This window comes from Lynx rufus, unplaced genomic scaffold, assembly GCF_022079265.1.
Source record: "Lynx rufus isolate CCGP_SWC_20201006 ecotype Redwood Valley unplaced genomic scaffold, mLynRuf1.p SCAF_8, whole genome shotgun sequence".
In the NCBI taxonomy this organism is placed as follows: Eukaryota; Metazoa; Chordata; class Mammalia; order Carnivora; family Felidae; genus Lynx; species Lynx rufus.
This window is the reverse complement of record NW_025814896.1, coordinates 27,099,043-27,118,682: the sequence shown is the minus strand read 5'-3', so window position 1 is coordinate 27,118,682 and position 19,640 is coordinate 27,099,043. Positions and strand designations below refer to the sequence as shown.

The following is a 19,640-nucleotide window of genomic DNA, read 5'->3' as shown; positions in this document are numbered from 1 at the left end:
TCCACAGCCCAGTGGGATCAGGTTCATAAGTACCCCATTTTATTTATTTATTAAGATTTTTTTTTAAGTAATCCCTACACCCAAATGCGGGGCTTCAACTCACAACTCCGAGACCAAGAGTCACATGCTTTTCAGGCGGAGTCAACCAGGTGCCCCATTACTATAAAGAGAAGGATCCCCTAGGGGGCGCCCGGGTGGCTCAGTGAGTTAAGCATCTGACTTCAGCTCAGGTCATGATCTCACAGCTAGTGGGTTCCAGCCCGGTGTGGGGCTCTGTGCTAATAGCTCAAAGCCTGGAGCCTGCTTCGAATTCAGTGTCTGAATCTCTCTGCCCCTCTCCCACTCGCACGCGCGCGCCCTCTCTCTCTCTCTCAAAAGTAAATAAACATTAAAAAAAAGAGAATGACCGACTAAAGGATGCTAAATTCAATGCATTAAACTTTAAGCAGACACAGGCTATTTTCATAATTTCAAAGTATCTCCCTTAACACATTTAATCATCATGCAGAGTAAAACAGTAGTTTTATAGCAGAGAAACCCAGCAGATAACACTTCAGACAGGTGATCAAGGTGAGGGTCACCAGCCTCAGGTTCCCCACCCCCCCAGGACGCACTGAGAAAGGCGTGACGTCGCTTCTGTGGTATTTTTCCCAATAGTGCATAACTTCAACTTGATCATGAGAAAACTTCAGACAACCCCCAACCGACAGATATTCTACAAAATAGCTGCCTGGGCCTCTTCAAAAGTGTCAAGGTCATGAAAGAGAAGGAAAGACTGAGGACCTGTCATAGACTGAAGGAGTGTAAGGAGACATGAGGACTGGACTGGGTCCCAGAACAGAAAAGGAGTGCAAACTGGTGAAATCCAAATAATCTCTGTCCTTTAGTCAGGAGTAATGGGCCAAGGTTAATTTCTTCGTTTTGATAAGGGCTCTATCATGCAAGATATTGACAAGCGGGAAAGGTGGGTGAACGGTATATGGGAACTCTCTGTAACTTGTTTTATTTTTGTTACTTCTGTAAGTTTAAAAGGGGCGCCTGGCTGGCTCAGTCCGTGGAGCATGTGACGCTTGATCTCCGGGTTGGGAGTTCAAGCCCCACATTGAGGGCAGAGATTACTTAAAAATAAAATCTTTAAAAAAAATATTTTTTTAAATGTTTATTTATTTTTGAGAGGGAGAGGGAGAGAGACAGAGCGCGAGTGGGGCAGGGGCAGAGAGAGAGGGAGACAGGATCCCAAGCAGGATCCAGGCTCTGAGCTGTCAGCACAGCCGCGGGGCTCGAACCCACAAGCAGCAGCGAGATCGTGACTTGAGCGGAAGTTGGACGCTCAACCGACTGAGTCCCCCAGGTGCCCCAAAAAATAACATCTTCAAAAATAAATAAAGTGTCTCAAAGGGAAAAAACTGACATTAAAATTAAGAAAGAGAAGGAGATAATGAAGGCTAAGCTGGAGCAGGCCCACCACGACAGCCCCTGCCTCCCACGGATTACAACTGAAAACTCTGGGCAAACACAAAAAGCAGCCACTTACGGAAGGAGTCTGTAAATAATAGAGAGCAGATTGGGGTGAAAAGTCCAAATGTGAAGACCAACTAGTATGGCATCGGTGCGTTTCCTGGTAAATGTTCTTCTTGTATCTTCTTGCTTTGACCCAGAGTGCTCTGAATCAGAAACTGTACAGTTGACCAGTGCAGCAAAAACGCCAATGGAAAAGCCTGACATTCTGGGGGCACCTGGGTGACTCAGTCGGTTGAGCGTCCGACTTGACTCCGTTTTGGATCCGGTCATGATCCCAGGGTCGTGGGATCAAAACCCACGTTGGAGGGGCGCCTGGGTGGCTCAGTTGGTTGGGTGACCGACTTTGGCTCAGGTCACGATCTCTCAGTTTGTGAGTTCGAGCCCCGCCTCGGGCTCTGTGCTGATTGCTCCGAGCCTGGAACCTGCTTCGGATTCTACCTCTCTCTACCCCTCCCCTGCGCATGCTCTGTATCTCTCTGTCTCTCAATAAATAAACGTTTGTTTATTTTATTTTTTTTAACGTTTATTTATTTTTGAGACAGAGAGAGACAGAACATGAATGGGGGAGGGTCAGAGAGAGAGAAAGAGAGGGAGACACAGAATCTGAAACGGGCTCCAGGCTCTGAGCTGTCAGCACAGAGCCCGACGCGGGGCTCGAACTCAGGAACCACGAGATCATGACCTGAGCCGAAGTCAGAAGCCCAACCGACTGAGCCACCCAGGCGCCCCAATAAACGTTTAAAAAACATTAAAAAACAAAACCCACGTTGGAAAATAAACAAATAAATACCCAGGTCGGGTTCTGCACCAGGCATGTAGCCTGCTTGAAATCCTGTCTCTTCCTCTGCCTCTCTCCCCTGCTCCTGCGCTGTTTCTCAAAATGAAATGAAATAAAATAAGAATATAATAAGAAGGAAAGCCTAACATTCTGGCCAGAGAAGCTGGAAAACGCCCCCCATTGTGAGCTGGAGGGTGAGGAGAGTCCTCCTCCTCATTGTTTGTGTTTAATCAGGTTTGCACCCTGTTCTGCCCCAGGGCAGCCCCAGTCTGTTCTGCTGTCCCCAATCCCGTTGACCCTCTAAAGGAAAAGAACATGGAAAATGGGGTCCCTGTGGCGCAAATAGTGTGGGAAATCCTCCAAATCTCCTTTCTTCTCTATTTTCTCTTGCTGCTTTGCCTTGAGGGCAGGCCCAGTGGCAAGGAATTGGGAGAGGGAACCAGCAGTTAGAACGCTAAGAGTACTTCATTTTTTTAAGTTTTTATTCTTATTTTATTCTATTTTTAACCAAACTCATCAAGTTGTATACATTAAATATTTACAGCTTTCCATATGCCAATTACAACTTAATAAAATTATTTAAAAATTTTTTTTTAATTTTAAAGAGAGAGAGAGAGAGTGTGTGTGTGTGTGTGCAAGCAGGGGAACAGGGAAGAGGGAGAGAGAGAGGAAGAGAGGGAGAAAGAGAGAGAGAGAGAGAAAGAGAGACAGAGAGGGAGAGACTCCCAAGCAGGCCCCACGCCCAGTGCAGAGCCCAACTCCAGGTGGGATCCCACAACCTCGGGATCACAACCAGAGCCGAAATCAAGAGTTGGATGCTCAACTGCCTAAGCCACCCACGCGTTCCTACCTCTTAATGAAATGATTTTTAAAAAATCACTGTTCGGACACCTGAGTGGCACAGTTGATTGAACATCAGACTTCGGCTCATGATCTAGTGGTTCGTGAGTTCAAGCCCCACATCAGGCTCACTGCTGTCGGTACAGAGCCCACTTCAGATCTTCTGTCCCCCCTCTCCACCCCTCCTCCGCTTTACTCTCTCTCAAAAAAAAAGAAACAAACAAACAAAATAAATAAATAAATCACTGTTATACTAGAAAGAAAGAAAGAAAGAAAGAAAGAAAGAAAGAAAGAAAATAAATCACTGTTATACTAAAAAGAAAGAGAGAATGAAAGAAAAAAAAACTAAATCACCAAATGAAGATTTTAGGAGAAATATAATATCTCAGAGCTTAAAAATTCACTAGATGGTCTTAATAGTAGAGGGGAGGTGACAAAGGAAAGACTTAGTGAACCTGAAGTGAGATCAGTAGAAGTTATCCAATCTAAAGGACAGAGAGAAAAACATTTTTTTAAAATTTATTTTTAAGTAATCTTTACACCCACCGTGGAGCTCAAACTCACAACCCCGAGATCCAGAGGCACATTCTCCACCCACTGAGCCAGCCAGGCACCCCAAGAAAAATATTTTTGAAACCAAACAGAGACTTAGGGACGTGTAGGACAATATCAAAAGCTCTAATATTGGGGCGCCTGGGTGGCTCAGTCGGTTGGGCGTCCAACTTCGGCTCAGGTCATGATCTCACAGTCTGTGGGTTCTAGCCCCATGTCGGGCTCTGTGCTGACAGCTCAGAGCCTGGAGCCTGCTTTGGATTCTGTGTTTCCCTCTCTATCTGCCCTTTCCCAGCTTGCACACACTCTCTCTCTGTCTCTCTCTCCCTCAAAAATAAATAAACATTAAAAAAGTTTTAAAAAATCTAATATTTATGCCACTTGGGTCCCTTATTGGTGCAGAAAAAAAATTTTTTTTTAATTTTTTTTTTAACGTTTATTTATTTTTTGAGACAGAGAGAGACAGAGCATGAACAGGGGAGGGTCAGAGAGAGGGAGACACAGAATCTGAAACAGGCTCCAGGCTCTGAGCTGTCAGCACAGAGCCCGACGCGGGGCTCGAACTCACGGACCGTGAGATCATGACCTGAGCCGAAGTCGGCCGCTTAACCGACTGAGCCACCCAGGCACCCCAGAAAAAAAATTTTTAAATGATGACTTAAATTGTCCCCAATTTGGTGAAAAATATAAATGTACAGATTCAAGAAGTTTAGTGAGTTCCAAACAGGGTAAACTCAAAGACAACTTTGAGTCCGGATGCCGATAACCAACTTGCTGAAAACCAACAGAAAGGAAAAACAACCTTGAAAGCAGCCAGAACAAAGAGAATACTTTAGGGGCACCTGGCTGGCACAGTTGGTTAAGCGTCGGACTCTTGATTTTGGTTCAGGTCACAATCTCACGGTTTGTGAGATCAAGACCCGTCCCATTGGGCTCTTTGCTGAGAATGGAGCCTGCTTGGGATTCTCTCACTCCCTCTCTTTGCCCCTCTTCCTCTCTCTCTCTCTCTCTCTCTCTCTCTCTCAAAAATAAATAAATAAACATTTAAAAAGAATCACAATTTAGCAGACCTAAATTTTCATTTCAATAATTATATAAATATACTAATTATTACATAAATGCACCAATTAAAAGAGAGCAACTGTTGGATTAAAGTTGAAAAAAGAAGCAAGACCCAACTATTTTCTGTTCACAAGGGGCCCACTTTAAATATAATTATGTAGGCAGATTAAAAGAAGGATATAAAAAATATACCATGGAACCACAAATTTAAAAAAAAAGTTGGGGGGCACCTGGGTGGCTCAGTCGGTTGGGCATCCGACACTTGATTTCAGCTCAGATCATGATCTCATGGTTTGTGAGATTGACCCCCAAGTCAGGATCTGTGCTGACAGCATGGAGACTGATAGGGATTCTCGCTCTCTCTCTCTCTCTCTCTCTGCCCTCCCCCATACTCTCTCTCTCAAAATAAATAAATAAACATTAAAAAAATTAAAATTAGGGGCACCTGGGTGACTCAGTTGAGTAAATGTCTGACTTGGTTTCAGCTCAGGTCATGATCTCACGGTTCGTGGGTTCAAGCCCCACATCGGGCTCTGCACTGGCAGTGTGGGGTCTGCTCGGGGTTCTCTCTCCCTCTCTCTCTGCCCCTTCCCTACTTGTGCTCTCTCTCTCAAAATAAATAAACATTACAAAAATAAACGTAAATAAAAATTCAAAAGTTGGCATGGCTATATTAATAATAGACAAAGTAGAATTCAAAACAAGAAAAATCACAAGGGATAAAGAAGGACATTGTGTAATGAACAAAGAGTTCATCAAGCCATGGCAATCCTGAGTGTCTGGGCTTATCAACAAAGCTTCTAAATATATAAAGGCAAAAACTGATAGATCTGAAAAAAGAAAAAGGAAATAAAGTCACAGTTATACTTGTGGATGCCACCACTCCTCATTCAGTAACTGATAAAATAGCAATTTAGCAAAAATATGAAAGACCTGAACAACACTATCAATGAACTTGACCTAACTGACATTTCTAGAGAACGCAACCTAACAGTAGCACAGAACACGTTCTTTTCAAGTACTCATGGAACATTCACCACGATAGACCCCCTTTGGGGCCTCTTATGTTGAACACATGTTTGAAAATGTAAATGATACAAAGTATGTTCTCTGGTCATAGTGCAATTAAATCAGAAATCAGGAACTGGGAAGGGCACCCGGGTGGCTCAGTCGGTTGGGCGTCCGACTTCGGTTCAGGTCACGATCTTGCGGTTCATGAGATCAGCCCCATGTCAGGCTCTGTGCTGACAGCTCGGAGCCTGGAGCCTGTTTCAGATTCTGTGTCTCCCTCTCTCTCTGCCCCTCCCCACTCACGCTCTGTCTCTCTCTCACCAAAATAAATCAACATTAAAAAAACATTTAAAGGGGCGCCTGGGTGGCTCAGTCGGTTGAGCAGCCAACTTCGGCTCAGGTCATGATCTCTTGGTCCGCGAGTTCGAGCCCCATGTCGGGCTCTGTGCTGACAGCTCAGAGCCTGGAGCCTGTTTCAGATTCTGTGTCTCCCTCTCTCTGACCCTCCCCTGTTCATGCTCTGTCTCTCCCTGTCTCAAAAATAAATAAAACGTTAAAAAAAAATTAACAAAAAACACAAACATTTAAAGAAGTCAGGAACTGAAAGATACCTGGAGAGAAAAATCCAAATATTTGGAAACTGAACAACACACTTTTTTTTTTTTTGTCGTTAATGTTTACTTATTTTTGAGAGAGAGAGAGCCCATGATCAAAGGAGGGGCAGAGAGAGAGGGAGACAGAGGATCTGTAGTGGGCTCCGTGCTGACAACAGAGAACATGATGCGGGTCTAGAACCCACGCATGATGAGATCATGACCTGAGCCAAAGTCAGACGCTCAACTGACTGAGACACCCAAGTACCCCTGAACCATGCACTTCTAAATAAACGGTAGGTTAGAGAAGAGGTTTGGAGAGAAGTTAGAAAACGTTTTGAGCTGAATTAAAAAGAAAATACAACGTATCAAATTTGCACGAGGCAGCTAAAACAGGGTTAAGAGTGCATTCTTCTATGAGAAAAGAAGAAAAGTCTCAAATCAATGATACAAGCTTCCACCTTCAGAAACTAGAAGAAGGAAAAGCAACTTAAGCCCAAACCAAGTAGAAAGAAATAAGAACAGAAATCGATGATACGGGACACAGGAAAACAATGAAACCAAAAGCTTGTTCTTGGAAAGATCAGTATGACTGGTCTCCTTATGAAAAGGGGAAGTTTGGGCACAGAGACGCCATGGACGATAGTAAGAGGCACAGGAAGAAAACCGCCAGCTGTAAGCCAAGGAGGCCTTTCCTCACCGATGTCAGAAGGAAGCAAATCTTCAGGCGCCCTGATTTTGGATTTCTAGCTTCCAGAACTGTGAGACAATATATTTCTTTTGTCGAAGCCACCCAGTCTGTGGCACTTCGTTACGGCAGCCCCAGCCAACTAACACAGCCAATAGATGAATTTACCAGGATCACAGGATATGAGGCCAACGTGCAAAAATCAATCGCATTTCTACATAATAGCAGTGACTGTCAATTGGAAACGTTTTAAAGTTGCATCGACAATAGCACCAACAAAAAGGAGTGACGCATCAATCTTTTTTTTTTTTTTCAGTTTATTTATTTATTTTGAGACAGAGAGCACAAGCAGGGGAGGGGCAGAGAGCGGAGAGAGAGAGAATCCCAAGCAGACTCCACGCTGTCATATCGGAGCCCAGTGTGGGGCTCAAGCTCACAAACCACGAGATCATGCCCTGTACCAAAATCAAGAGCCTGACACTTAACTGACTGAGCCACCCAGGCGCCCCGAGGCACCATTCTAACACCCGGTCTGAGCCCATCTGGGCTGTTATCACAAAATACCACAGGCTGAATGGCTTACACACAACAGAAATTTATTTCTCAGAGTGCTGGAAGTTGGAAGTCCAAGATCAAGGTGCTGGCAGATACCATGTTTGGTGAGAGCTGGCTTCCCTGTTCATGGACAGCCAGCCTCTCATTGCAACCTCACGGCAGAGGGGATGAGGAAGCTCTCTGGGGTCTCTTTGATAAGGGCCCTACTTCCTTTCATGAGAGTTCCACCCTCATGACCTGATCACTTCCCAAAGGCTTCACCTCCAAATGCCATCACATTGGGGATTAGATTTAACATATGAATTTTAAGAGGATACAAGCATTCAGTCCGTTGCCCCACCAGATCCCACTGTATCCCGGTCCTGGAAGCGGGGGGACGTGAGGGAACAGGCCCGGTGTGGAGCGCACGCAGGCCACCAAGGCTGGGGGTTTCTGTGTGTCCTTTTTGGAAAATAAAAATTGCTGGGAAGAAAATAGATGTAGACGGATGAGGAAGGGCACCTTCCACAATGTCCATATGGCCTCTCCACATGGGCTAAGGTGGCTTTGGCACAGCGTGGCTGCGTTCTAAAATAGTGTCCCAATTCAGTACGTGGCATTTTTATGATCTAGCTTTGCAGGTCACACAGCGTCATTTTCACCATGTTCTATGTTTAAGGCTGTTGCAAAGGTACACCCAGGTTCAAGGAATGGGGACATCCATCCCACCACCTGATGGGAAGAGTGTCAAGGTCACATTGGGGGAAAAAAAGCATGTGGAATTGGAGCTTTTGTTGAGGCCACAAATAGTGACAAATTTGTTTGTAGACCAAGGCCTAGGTCTGCGGGTGTTGGGCCAGTAAAGCTTTCTCACACGGAAACATGCGAGTGGGAATAAATGAGTCTTGCTCTAGAGAGAAGAGCATTTCAGCAGAGGGGAGAGCAGTGACAAAGGCCCGGCCACAGGCAAGGGCAGAGTGTGTTCCAAGAGTTAAAGGGCAGCATGGGGGGGTGGGGAGGGGCTCGGGAGGGGAGGAGAGGAGAGGTGATGAAGGAGTTGTGTTGGAGAGCTTGGCAGGGGGACCCGGAATATCAGGCTAAGTAGCTTATCGGGAGGCCAGCGGGTGCTAATGAAGGTTCAAGGAAGCCATGAGGTCCCCACAAATGCCTGCGCCGCCACATCAGGGGGCCATATGGCCATGTCCATGAGCCAGTTGTGTCCCAGGTCTTGGGGTCTGGCCAGGTCCCTCCCCCTGCTCTGTGCACCCCCTTTGGCCTGTGGAGCAGAAAGCCCTGGAAGATTTGGAGCGGTAGCTGTAAACAGTTCCGGGTTAGTGTGGAGCCCCAGAGCAGTATCTGGAGGGATCTGGGCCTACCCCAGGGCCGACTTGACCCGCTGCACCTCCAGGATCCCACCGCCTTATCCCTTTACCAAGTTTGGACTGTCTCCTGGTGGTGACGCTGCTGCTCTCCTCTGAGGTGGCGCCCACCCCACCCATAGCCCTATCCATAGCTTGGCCGATACGTCACCGGTGCGGGCGCCTCTGGGAGAATCTCTGCTCAGACCATGGCATTCACCCCCACACCCATAAACAGAGCTTGAGTCTGACCGATACTGTAAAGATGTGGAAACCGAAGCCATGGGGGGAGGTGGGGGTAGGGCGGGCGGGAGGGGAGGCAGGGAAGAGGGAAGGAAACCAGCAGGGGGTGGAGCTGGGACTAGAATCCTAGACGTGGGCTTCCCGGGTGGCGGGGGGCAGGAGGGTAGCTTCACCGCCCCTGATACTAGCTAGGTTGTCGTTTGTATACATCTGCCCAGGCGAGGGGGTGGTGACGAGGACCCGGGCCCCGGGGTTTCACTGCAGCGAGTTCTGACGAACTGCCACGCCCCTTCTCTAGCTGGTGGCGAGTGGCCGCCCTTCCCGCGGTCGGAGCTCGCCGCGTCGGGGGACCGCCTCCGGCTCCCCTGCCACCGCGGCAGCAGCTGTCAGCGTGCGACTCCGCCCAGCACCCCTACCGACTGCGTGGCGTGGGCGGGACCTGAGCCGGGGCGTGGTGGCGGGGACGGGGGGCGGGCCGGGAGAGGCTGGAGCTGGCAGGGGGCGGGAGGGGAGTGATAGAGTGGGCGGGACCTCGGGAACAGTCCTACGGAGAAGGCGGGGAGGGGCGGTGCCTTGTGGGCGGGGCTTAAGTGACTGACAGGGAGGGGGCGGGGCTGGGCGCGTGAAGCGGCCAGCAGGACGACAGCGCGGGCAGGGTCAGGGAGTGGAGGCGGTCGCCGTGCGGGGGGCCAGAGAGAACTGAAAGAGCAAGCCTGGGGCCAGGGCAAGGGTCTAGTGTGGCTTGTGAAGGCAGGGCCGGAGAGACGGACAGGGCCCGGGCGGCCAGGGGCTGAGTGATAGAGGAGGAGCCTCTCAGGGTAGGGGCGAGGCCAGCGGCCGAGTAAGCCCCGAAGGCCAGCGGGGCTGGGCGGGGCCAGGGATGACTGACAGGACGGGGTCGGGCTGCAGACGGCGCGGGGGACAGCCAGGTGGAGCCCAGCAGGAGGGGGACACAAAGACTGTCCGAGGGGCCGGGGAGGGATGACCGGCAGCCCGAGGCCGGGGAAGGAGGGAGGAGACGCGGGACGTAGGTGGTGTAGTATGAGTGACAGGGCACGTGGCGGGACGGGGAATGAGGACTGCTTGTAGGCGGGGCGAGAGGATTGACGCCTCTGGGGCGGGGCTAAGGGGCCATGAGTGACAGCCAGAGGGGTCGGTCTCAAACATCGCCTCTGCAGCTCTGCAAAAAATTCCCCTTCCGCCGAACACCGCTAGCTTCGCTCATTTCGTGTGCAAAGTGGGGGGACCGCTCGCCGTTGCTGCCACCAGCCAGACCCCACCTTCAGCACCGCCCCCTCCTCCGGGAACTTCTGCCCTGGGACGGGAGCTGTGCAGAGTGGTCAGACCCGCCCAAAGGAGGTTTCCTCCACCTTCCAGGCCAACAGTCCCTTCCCGTCCCAGCGAAATCCAGGCAAGGCGTCGTTCCCAGGACCGGAAAAACTGTCATTAGCGGTCTTCTCTGTGGCAGCTCTGTTTCGGCGTTTGTTCTGACCTGGCCCTTCGGCCCACAGTTGCCGAAGCGTTTTCTGGATTGGCCCCTGGAGCTGTGGGTCGGCAGATTCCGAAATCACAGGCCCTTGCCATTAATTAGCCCGCCTTTCTGCGGCAGAGCGGGATAGGCCTCGCCCCCGATCCTGGCCACGCCTCCTCTGCTCACCAGGCCCGCCCAACTGGCCCCCCTTGCTTAGGGCCCCTAGGTTTTCCGTTTCCAGTCCCACTTCTAACACTACAGTCCCCGCCCCTAAGAATAAGCTCCACCCACCCTTGCATTGCCCGCCCCTCTCTCCCCGACATCCACCTCCCTATCTCCCCCGTCCCGCTCCTCCAGTCCCAGATCTCCGCTGGTTCAACAGGCTCCCGGGGCTCCCGAGGGGCTGGGGGCAGGGGGCCCCGACGCTTTGTCCAACGCCTTTTCCTACTTTCGTCTTCGGGTCCTTCGCGAAGCCTAGGTCCTCCTCAGTATTCCCTCTGGGAATGGTCCTGTCCGAAGCCTGAATAGTCTGTAGGGGAAGAGGGGTTGGGGGTCCTACCAGCAGGATGCTGGGGACGTGGCTCAGGTCTTTGTATCTTGGCAGAATCTCGGGAGCTCCCTGGATCTGATAAAACGAGTAAGGGCTGCCCCTTTCTGTAGGCTCCCACTGAAGGGTCGGAGCGGCGGGGCCAGGGGGAAAGGGGCAGATTCCGCTCATCTCCCTTTCCTGCAGTTTCTGCAACCCCGCCGTGCATTCCCGTGTAGGGTCCATCGCAGTAACTAGCCTGTAAAGCCCCATCCGAGCCCCTCCCCTCCAGTGCCCTCCAAGGTTCCCAGGGAAGACTCCTGCTCGTTGGCCCCGGGGGCCCCTGGGTGACCTACCTTATGGGGGAGCCCGACTATTTCCAGGTTCGGGGCCATCACCCCGCAGGCGGTTGTGATGCCTTATACCGGTCTTGGGCCACCGGAAGCCTGCCTCCATTTACTCATCCCAAGCCGGTTTCTCCTACAGATGTTCCTCATCACGGCATCGCCCCACATCTGGTGCCTAGAGTTCGGACAGAAGCTGGGGTGGGGGAGAGGGCAGGGCAGAACATTCCCCAAAGGCCTTTCCTTGTAAAGTCCTGTGAGGGATGGGGAAACTGAGGCCCAGAAATGGCACAGCTTGGCTACCAGCACGGCAGCAGCAAAGCCTACACACCAGCCATTCTCTCCAGCGCAGCAGGCATCTGCCTGCCCCTGGAAAGTTCTGACAGGACTTAAGGCATGCTCTCCCCAGGTTGCCTGAAGGAGGGTGTTCCCTGATCCTTTGTCCGTAGGGCTACTCTTCAGGACACCCTGGTCAGCATCAAAGAGGTAAGGTGGTTCTCTTAGGGGTCGCTCAAACCTGGAATTCCCTTGGTCATGGGGAAGAGGGTGGGACAGCTCCCAGGAGTAACCAGGGCTAATCCTGGGAGCTGAGGGTTTCCTCTCATGGAGATCCAGGAGAGTCCCACACTGCCTTCTCACGGCCTTGTGTTTGTTGCTGCTGAAGTTCAGAATGGAAATGTGCATCCTGCCCACCCCAGGGTCTCTCTAGCACCTTCCCTGAGTCTCTGCCCCTCTAGGTTCATCTACCCCCTGGGGATTAAGCCCCTCCCTCCAGACACTGGCTAGAGCAGGTCCCTGTGGCCTCACTGGCTAGAGGAACCCTGATGGATGGGTGGGCACTGGACACATTTCATAGGCCCAGAGCCGAGAGACATAGAAAGCTCTGATCCCAGGCCACAGAAGGGATCCCCAGCTTCCATTCATCAGTCCACCATTAGTATTCTAACAATCCCACGCCACATTTCCTAAACTCATGCTCCACTCCATTTAACAATATCACTCCCCTACTTACCTCTGGTGGCTTCCCATCTTTAAAATAAGATCTAAGATCCATAGCATGGCCTCTGAGGCCCTACTTGGGAGTCTAACCCCTCTCCAACTCTCCCCTCTACCTGTCACACTCTGGCCAAGATGGCCTCTCTCTGTTCTTTGAATACACCTGTGTTTTTCTGCCTCTGGGCCTTTGCACAGGACTTTCTGCTTGGAACTGGATTGTGAGCCCTAAAAGGCCAGGGACTGTTTTTGGATTTGTTTGGCTCTATATCCCCAAGCATTTACCTTGGGGACACTCAATAAATGCCAGCTGTAATAGATCTTCATAAATAATTCTTTTTTCCCCTAACTGCGTATTTATTTATTTTTGAGAGAGAGAGAGAGAGAGAGAGAGAGAGAGAGAGAGACAGCGTGAGCAGGGGAGGGGCAGAGAGAGAGAGGGAGACACAGAATCCGAAGCAGGCCCAGAGCTGTCAGGGCAGAGCCCAACCTGGAACTAGAACTCAACAACCCGTGAGATCATGACCTGAGCCAAAGTTGGACGCTTGATCAACTGAGCCACCCAGGCTCCCCCTTAATAAATAATTCTTGAGTAAATGTACCTGATGCTTTTCTGTTGACTTATCTAACCTTTACAACAGCCATGTCAGGTAGGTACTATCATTAGCTCCCTTTTCTAGAACATAAGACAGGAACTCAGAGGTTTGTCCTAGGAGGCCTAAGAGGTTAGGCCACTTGTTAAGGGCCACACAGCTAAGATTTGAACACCAGAGGGAGGCTTTTAGTCACCCCCACAGGGTATCTGGCGGCATGGGAGCAGGGTGGTAGGTACACCACAGACCAGCTCCCAGATTCTAGATGTTTGTGGGCTTGCTGGAGCAGGAAGCATTGAGCCTGGGCTGGAAAGTTGGCAAGACTGGGTCTGGGCAAAGTCACTAAGAGAGCATTCCAAGTGCAAAGAAGGCAATGAGCAAAGGTGCGGAGGGAGGGTGATTCAGCTCCTGGGACTACCAGAGTCAGAGGGCTGGGCCGGCCCAGGACACCCCGCCAGCTGGGTCCTGGGCGCTGTCAGCTGTCTCCAGAGGCAGGACCCCCGGGGGCGGGGAAATCGAGGCGGGGACTCACTCTGCGGCCCCCCTCCCCGGGCTGGGGGGGCCCGGGTGTCTCCAGGGACGCGGGCTGGGCGCTCCCACGCCCCGCTGAGGCAGGACGTTCCCACGCAGGGGTTGGCCTTGGGAAAGGCTGTAGGGCGGGCCTGGGGGCGGGCGCCCGCGCTCCGGTCCCTCTGCCGCCCATTCTCCGTTACTTGTTGGGCTGACCTAGCTCGCTGCGCTGAGCAGGGAGGTGAGTGAGTGGGTGGGAGAGCCTGGCTGCCCAAGGCTGGCGGGTGAGGGATGCGGCGGCTTGGACCCCTGCTTTCGCCACCGGTGAGGATCCGTCTGGTCCCTGCCATCGAGTAGGGTCAGGAGCGGGGGATGGTTGGGGGGGGGCGGGTCCTGGCAGCTGAGAGTTGAGGACTCCTTGGGAATTACCCTCTCTCCGAATGTGGGGCGCCATCTCTTTCCCCAAATGTAGATGACTCCTTCCCTCTCTTCAAATGTGGGGCTCCCCACTTACAGACAGGAGCCCTTTCTTCCCAGATGTGGGGGCCCCCTCTCACCACACATGGTACACCCCCTCCTTCTGTCTATTGGGTGCCCCTCTCTCTCCCCAGATGTGGGAAGCGGGGGGGGGGGTACTTTTTCTTTCCAGAAGTGAGATACCCCCTTCCTCTCCCCAAAACGTGTGCTCCTCTTCCTCCCTCTGACCCACTTTGGTCCTTGTCCTCCTCTAAAGCCCTCCCCACCCCCATGGGAGCCAGACTCTGAGACTTCCCTGGGGGGTGGGGGCTTAGGCTCAGCCTGTCCCCTTCCCCACCAGATCCACCGCAGAGCAGGCTTTGTGAGCACGTAGGCAGCCAATTAGGGAGGAAGGGGTGGGGGCCAGACCGTCTGTGCAGAGACCTTGGCAGATGGCCCTGTGAGGAAGAGAGGTAGCCCCAGGCCCTGCTCCCTCCCTACCTGGACTCCCACCCAGTTTCCTCTGGGAGGGAGAGCAAACAGCCCAGGGAGGTTTCCCAACTTGGCCTGGCTGAGCTGGAGCTGGGACCAGAACCCTGGCCCACAGCGCCAAACCGCTGGGACCCTGCCTCCGGGAGTTAGGCCTCCTCCCACTTCTCAGATGGTTCACTGAGGTCTCCCGAGGGGGGCTCCAAGTGTCTAGGACCCCCATCTCCCCCCACCAGGATCGCAGACAAAAGTAGAAGGGTCAGGGGCATGAGGGTGACCTTGAAATCCACAGGCGGACCCACCACCACCTGTGAAAAAGGGTTTCTGTATCTGGGCCCTGAGGGTAGGGGCAGAGGGCAATGTGGGGCAGGACTCACACACACACACACACACACACACACACACACACAGATGTTCTTCAGAGCTGTCTGGAGCTTGGTGCTGAGGAAAGGAGGACCCAGGATGCGGCAGATGCACAGCCCGGGAAGCGCTGGTAAGACCCGCACACCCCACCCCTGTCCAACTCCAAGGCTAGGGGTGGGCTCCTGCTTGCCAGCTGCCCTGGGTCTGCCCTAGACTGTTTTCCACAATCCCACCCCTTGGGCCTGGATGCTCCAGGATCTGGAGCTCACATTTGACAGGGTCCCCTTCCACCCCAAGCTTCCTCGGGGCCTGACCCCCCCACACCTTGGGCTCCTAGGGCCTTTGTGTCCTGAGGTGGAGTGTGCTGATGGGACCTTGGACCTCCTTTCCAGACCCTATTCAGAAAAAAGAGGCCTAAAGCAGGAGAGACTTCAGCCACATAGCAGAAGGGCCTTCTTGACCCTCCGGAGAATAACAGATAACGTTCACTGAACCCTTACTATGTGCCCCAAGCTGTGACCAACATTTCACACAGACTAAAACACTCAGTCTTCATAACAACCGTGTGAGGTGGATGCTGGGCTGTTATCTCCATTTTTCAGATGAACAAACTGAGGCCCGGAGGCCTAGGTATTAAAAGAGCCCAAAGCAGTTCCAGAACTGTCCTGGCAAGGTGGTACCAATGCCCTCCATGTGGGCACCTCTGGTGACAATAAACAGAAGCTTGATCGAGACCCTCCTGGTGCCCAGCCTTGCTCTGGACACCCTGGACACCCACACGGAGCCCTTGACGCTCAGCCACCAGGGAAAGCTTCTAGGAAGGAAGCCAGTCGTAAAACGGCCCTCTAGCCGTGGAATTGACCGAGCGTCTGCTGCTAGGCGCGCGCTAACCCTTTCAAGTATATTATCTTGAGGCTGCCCACGACAGCGTGCGGCGGGAGCTTACTGTCCCCGCTTTCCAGATGAGGACACTGAAGCACAGTGAGGTCAAGGGGCTCGCTGGAGCTGGGGTGGGTGGAACTGGAGTTCAAACGCAGCTGACTGCAAAGCCGTGCCCTTGACCGGTGGTCAAAGGCACGCGGCTGGCGCTTTACAGTTTGCAGAGCAGGTGTACCTCCGCCACGTCAGGCTCATCTCACTCAGCCTTCGTCCCACCGTTGCCTTTGCCTGCCATGCCCTCCTCACCTCACCTCTTCCCAGAGAGCACAAGGTTTGAACCCAGAGGGGCTGCCTTGCTCCTTTTCGCTCTGTGAGTTACAGCAAGTCACTTAGCTGTTCAGTTTCTCTGTCTGTAAAGTAGACAGATAACAGTCTCGCCTGGCTCAGAGTGACGCCGAGTAAATGAGTCAATTCACCTGAAGGCCTTAGAGTGGCTCCTGGCACACAGTAAGTGCTCAATAAATGCAGCCCTCTTTTTTTTTTTTTTAATGTTTATTTATTTTTGAGAGAGGGGGAGAGCAAGCAGGGGAGGGGCAGAGAGGGGGCTGGGGTGGAAACAGAGGAGGCGAAGCGGGCTCCATGGCGACCGCGGAAAGCCCAATGCGGGGCTCGAACTGGCGAGCCATGAGATCATGACCTGAACTGAAGTGGGATGCTTAACCAACTGAGCCACCCAGACGCCCCGGTGCAGCCCTCTTTTTTAATATTATGGTTAGAGCTGGGATGTCCCAGGTGCAGCCTGAATGTAGCTCTTCTGTCGTACCTGCAGCCCACAGCAAGGAGAAGATGCCCCCCTACACTAACTACCATGCCCAGCGCTCCTACCCCATGCCCGATGAGCCCTTCTGCACAGAGCTCAACGCTGAGCAGCGGGCCCTGAAGGAGAAAGAGAAGGGCAGCTGGACCCAGCTGACCCATGACGAGAAGGTGGCCTGTAGGTATCGGGGGGAGGGGGGGCTGGCTGGAGAGAGCGGGCTGGGGGGGTGACTTTGAAAAGAAGGGCCCCCACTCAAGACAGCCAGAAACCCCTGAACGCCTGAACTCATACCTGAGGGGTGAAGTTTATCCCTTTGTTCATCTATTCTCTTATTCATTCAACTATTTGTGCACAGTCAGATGCGAGGTGATGCTGGGGATACAGGAGTGAATCACCCAGATGGTTCCTGCCCTCAGGGTGCTCTCAGGCCAGTGGGGGAACTGACACAAACCCAGATAACTGTAATATGAATTTTGCGGCTAGGGCGAGGTGTGTCCAAGGGGTTGTGAGGACCGGAAGGAGAGAGACATGGAATCCTGGCGGGCCTTTCAGAGGAGGGCACATTCTGGCTGGCCTTGAATGATAAGGACGAGGGTGCTGCCTGGTAGTGGGAATAGCATGGGGAGGGATGTAGGAGCAGGAAAGTGTGGGCATCGCTGAGTGGTGTGGGGGGAAGGAGCAGAGAGGCAGGTGGGTGGCAGAGCAGGGGCCTGACCCCGGGAAACCGGAGGGATGTGCAATCCCAAGTCCTGCCCACCAGAGGTGCCCCCCAAGGACTCACATTTGGATCCTGCTTCTGGCCATGCTTTGCATACGGTCGATGTTCAATAAGAATTTGCTGAATGGACAACACCTGCTTCAGGGAGGGGGCGGCTGGGAATCCCTGAGGCCAAGACTTGGTCCAGGGTCCTCGGAATCCATGAGCCCGAGACCCCTACCTCCTCACCCCTCATCTGCCTCCAGTGTACCGGCTCCAGTTCCATGAGACCTTCGCGGAGATGAACCGTCGCTCCAATGAGTGGAAGACAGTGATGGGCTGTGTCTTCTTCTTTTTTGGATTCACAGCTCTGATGATTTGGTGGCAGCGGATCTATGGTGAGTGGCAACAACCCCCCCCCTCGCTACCGCCCGGGGCCACGCCCTTGTGGTCAGAGCCACCAGCCAAGCCCTTATAAGGCAACTCGTCTGAAGAGTTTTGAAAAGTCCCCCAAAGAGGTGTAGGGTGAAGGGCAGAGCACGGCTGCCTCGGTTGGGATGTAGGGGCTCTGCCTCTCTGGACCTCAATTCCCTTGTCTGTAAAATGAAAATAACAGTGCCCACATCACAGGGTTTGTGAGGATTTAATGAGAGAGCCAAAGCCAGCGTCTGGCACATAATCATGAATGGTAATGTTACTGATTGCTGTTATTAGCCATGGATTTTTCCATAACAAAGAGTCACCAACATACAAGAGCTTAAAGAAGATACAGGTTTTGTTCCTCTCTCACAAAAAAGGCCTGGGGGAGTATCGAGACTGCAGTGTCAGGCTCCTTCTGTCATACTGCTCTGCCATCCTTAACGTGAAGCTTTCTTCTTGATAAGGTGGCTGCCCCAGCTCCAGCCATTAAAGCCTACATTCCACCCAAGAAGAGAGAAGAGAGACCTCTTTAAGGTCCAGAAGTTGCGCACGCCACTTCTGCTCACCACCCGTTGGCTAGAAGCGATCACATGACTGGGTCTAGCCACAAGGGATGCTGGGAAATGTAGTTTTCAGCGAGGCCGTCACATGCCCAGCTGTCTATTACTACTGAAGAGTGATTCTCAGAGTGTGAGACCCTGGACCAACACCATCACTTGGGAACTTTTAGAAATGCACATTCTCAGCCCCAGTCTGGATCTACCAAGTCAGACACTTTGAGGGTGGAGCCCAGCAATCTGTGTTTTAACAAGCTCTCCAGAGTGATTCTGCTGCCCACTCGGGTTGGAGAGGCACTACTCTGGAAGAAGGGAGGGGATGTTGGGGAAGAGCTGGCAGTCTCTGTGCCAGCTGACCTCACCTCTGATGGCCTCACCTTCTTTCTTCTTCTGCGAGAGTGTGATGTGAATTCCCGCTTTGCTTGAGGATGAAATGAGAGAGCCTTTGGGAAAAAATTTATCCTAGCCCAGTGTTTGGGGCTAATAGGTGCCCATAAAGATATTTTCCTTCTTTACCACACACTGGGGTAGAAAGTACCAGTGACTCAGGCAGGCCGGGTCAGCCTCAGGGACAAATGGACCAGGAAGTAAGGTATGAGCTGTGTAGGGAGCTCTGCCCCCAGACCTTCCCTGATGCACACCTCGAGGCATCTAAAATGCCTTTGTCCCCACCCGTGCCTTCCCCGCAGTGTTCCCTAAGAAGCCCGTCACCCTGACGGATGAGTGGAAGGCCCAGCAGCTCCAGCGCATTCTGGACATGAAGGGCAACCCCGTGCAAGGGCTGGCCTCCCGGTGGGACTATGAGAAGAAGGAGTGGAAGAAGTGACATGGCATCCTGGCTGCTGTCCCTGCAGCTCCACCCTGGCCCAGGGCCTGTGGACGGCCCTTTCCTCCTCTTAATCCCAATAAAACTGGCCTGTTCTCTTCTGCCTTCAATCTCCACCTCTTTATTTGCCACAAACCCTTCATTACATCTAAAATCAAGCAGTGTAGTGAGGGAAGGACAGGAATAAGCCACCTTCCGGGGGCCCAGAGCCCAGGTAGTCAGGGAGGGCTTCATGGAAGAGTAGGGACTAGGGCTTAGTCTTAACAGGTATGTGGCATTAGGAAAGGGAGGAAGGGGAAGGGAAGGTTTTCCAGGTGGAGGGAGTGGCTTGAGCAAAGGCAAATACACTCCTTTATTCAGTCAATTAACAAATATTTATTGAGCACCTACGGTGTGCCAGGTATTAACCCAGGCCATGGGGGCCCAACAGCGCATAAGACGAAGTCTCTGGCCGCATAGTGGCAGCATTGGGAGACACAAAAATGAACGTGTAAGTATAACATACAGTATGTTACGCAG

General features: G+C 52.3%; 1 protein-coding gene across 2 annotated transcripts; it reads left to right on the top strand.

Moving 5' to 3' along the window:
• The first annotated feature begins 14,973 nt into the window (after positions 1 to 14,973).
• LOC124502989 (cytochrome c oxidase subunit 4 isoform 2, mitochondrial) lies at positions 14,974 to 19,225 on the top strand. 2 transcript variants are annotated; one of them, XM_047067686.1, is made up of 5 exons: positions 14,974 to 15,064; positions 16,404 to 16,414; positions 16,648 to 16,798; positions 17,585 to 17,716; positions 18,985 to 19,225. In XM_047067686.1, exons 1-5 carry the CDS (start codon positions 14,974 to 14,976, stop codon positions 19,119 to 19,121), a joined length of 522 nt encoding a protein of 173 aa, XP_046923642.1. In that variant the 3' UTR covers positions 19,122 to 19,225. The 2 variants fall into 2 exon arrangements, with proteins under 2 accessions (XP_046923642.1, XP_046923641.1); XM_047067685.1 differs by lacking the exon at positions 16,404 to 16,414 and having other exon boundaries at positions 14,974 to 15,055; positions 16,634 to 16,798.
• Positions 19,226 to 19,640: the final 415 nt, after the last annotated feature.

Excerpts from the sequence above, each read along its gene's own strand:
- LOC124502989 (XM_047067686.1), top strand. The coding sequence starts at position 14,974 with ATGTTCTTCAGAGCTGTCTGGAGCTTGGTGCTGAGGAAAGGAGGACCC. Across the intron at positions 16,799-17,584 it reads CCATGACGAGAAGGTGGCCT|TGTACCGGCTCCAGTTCCAT; the intron begins GTAGGTATCGGG and ends ATCTGCCTCCAG. Across the intron at positions 17,717-18,984 it reads TTGGTGGCAGCGGATCTATG|TGTTCCCTAAGAAGCCCGTC; the intron begins GTGAGTGGCAAC and ends CCTTCCCCGCAG.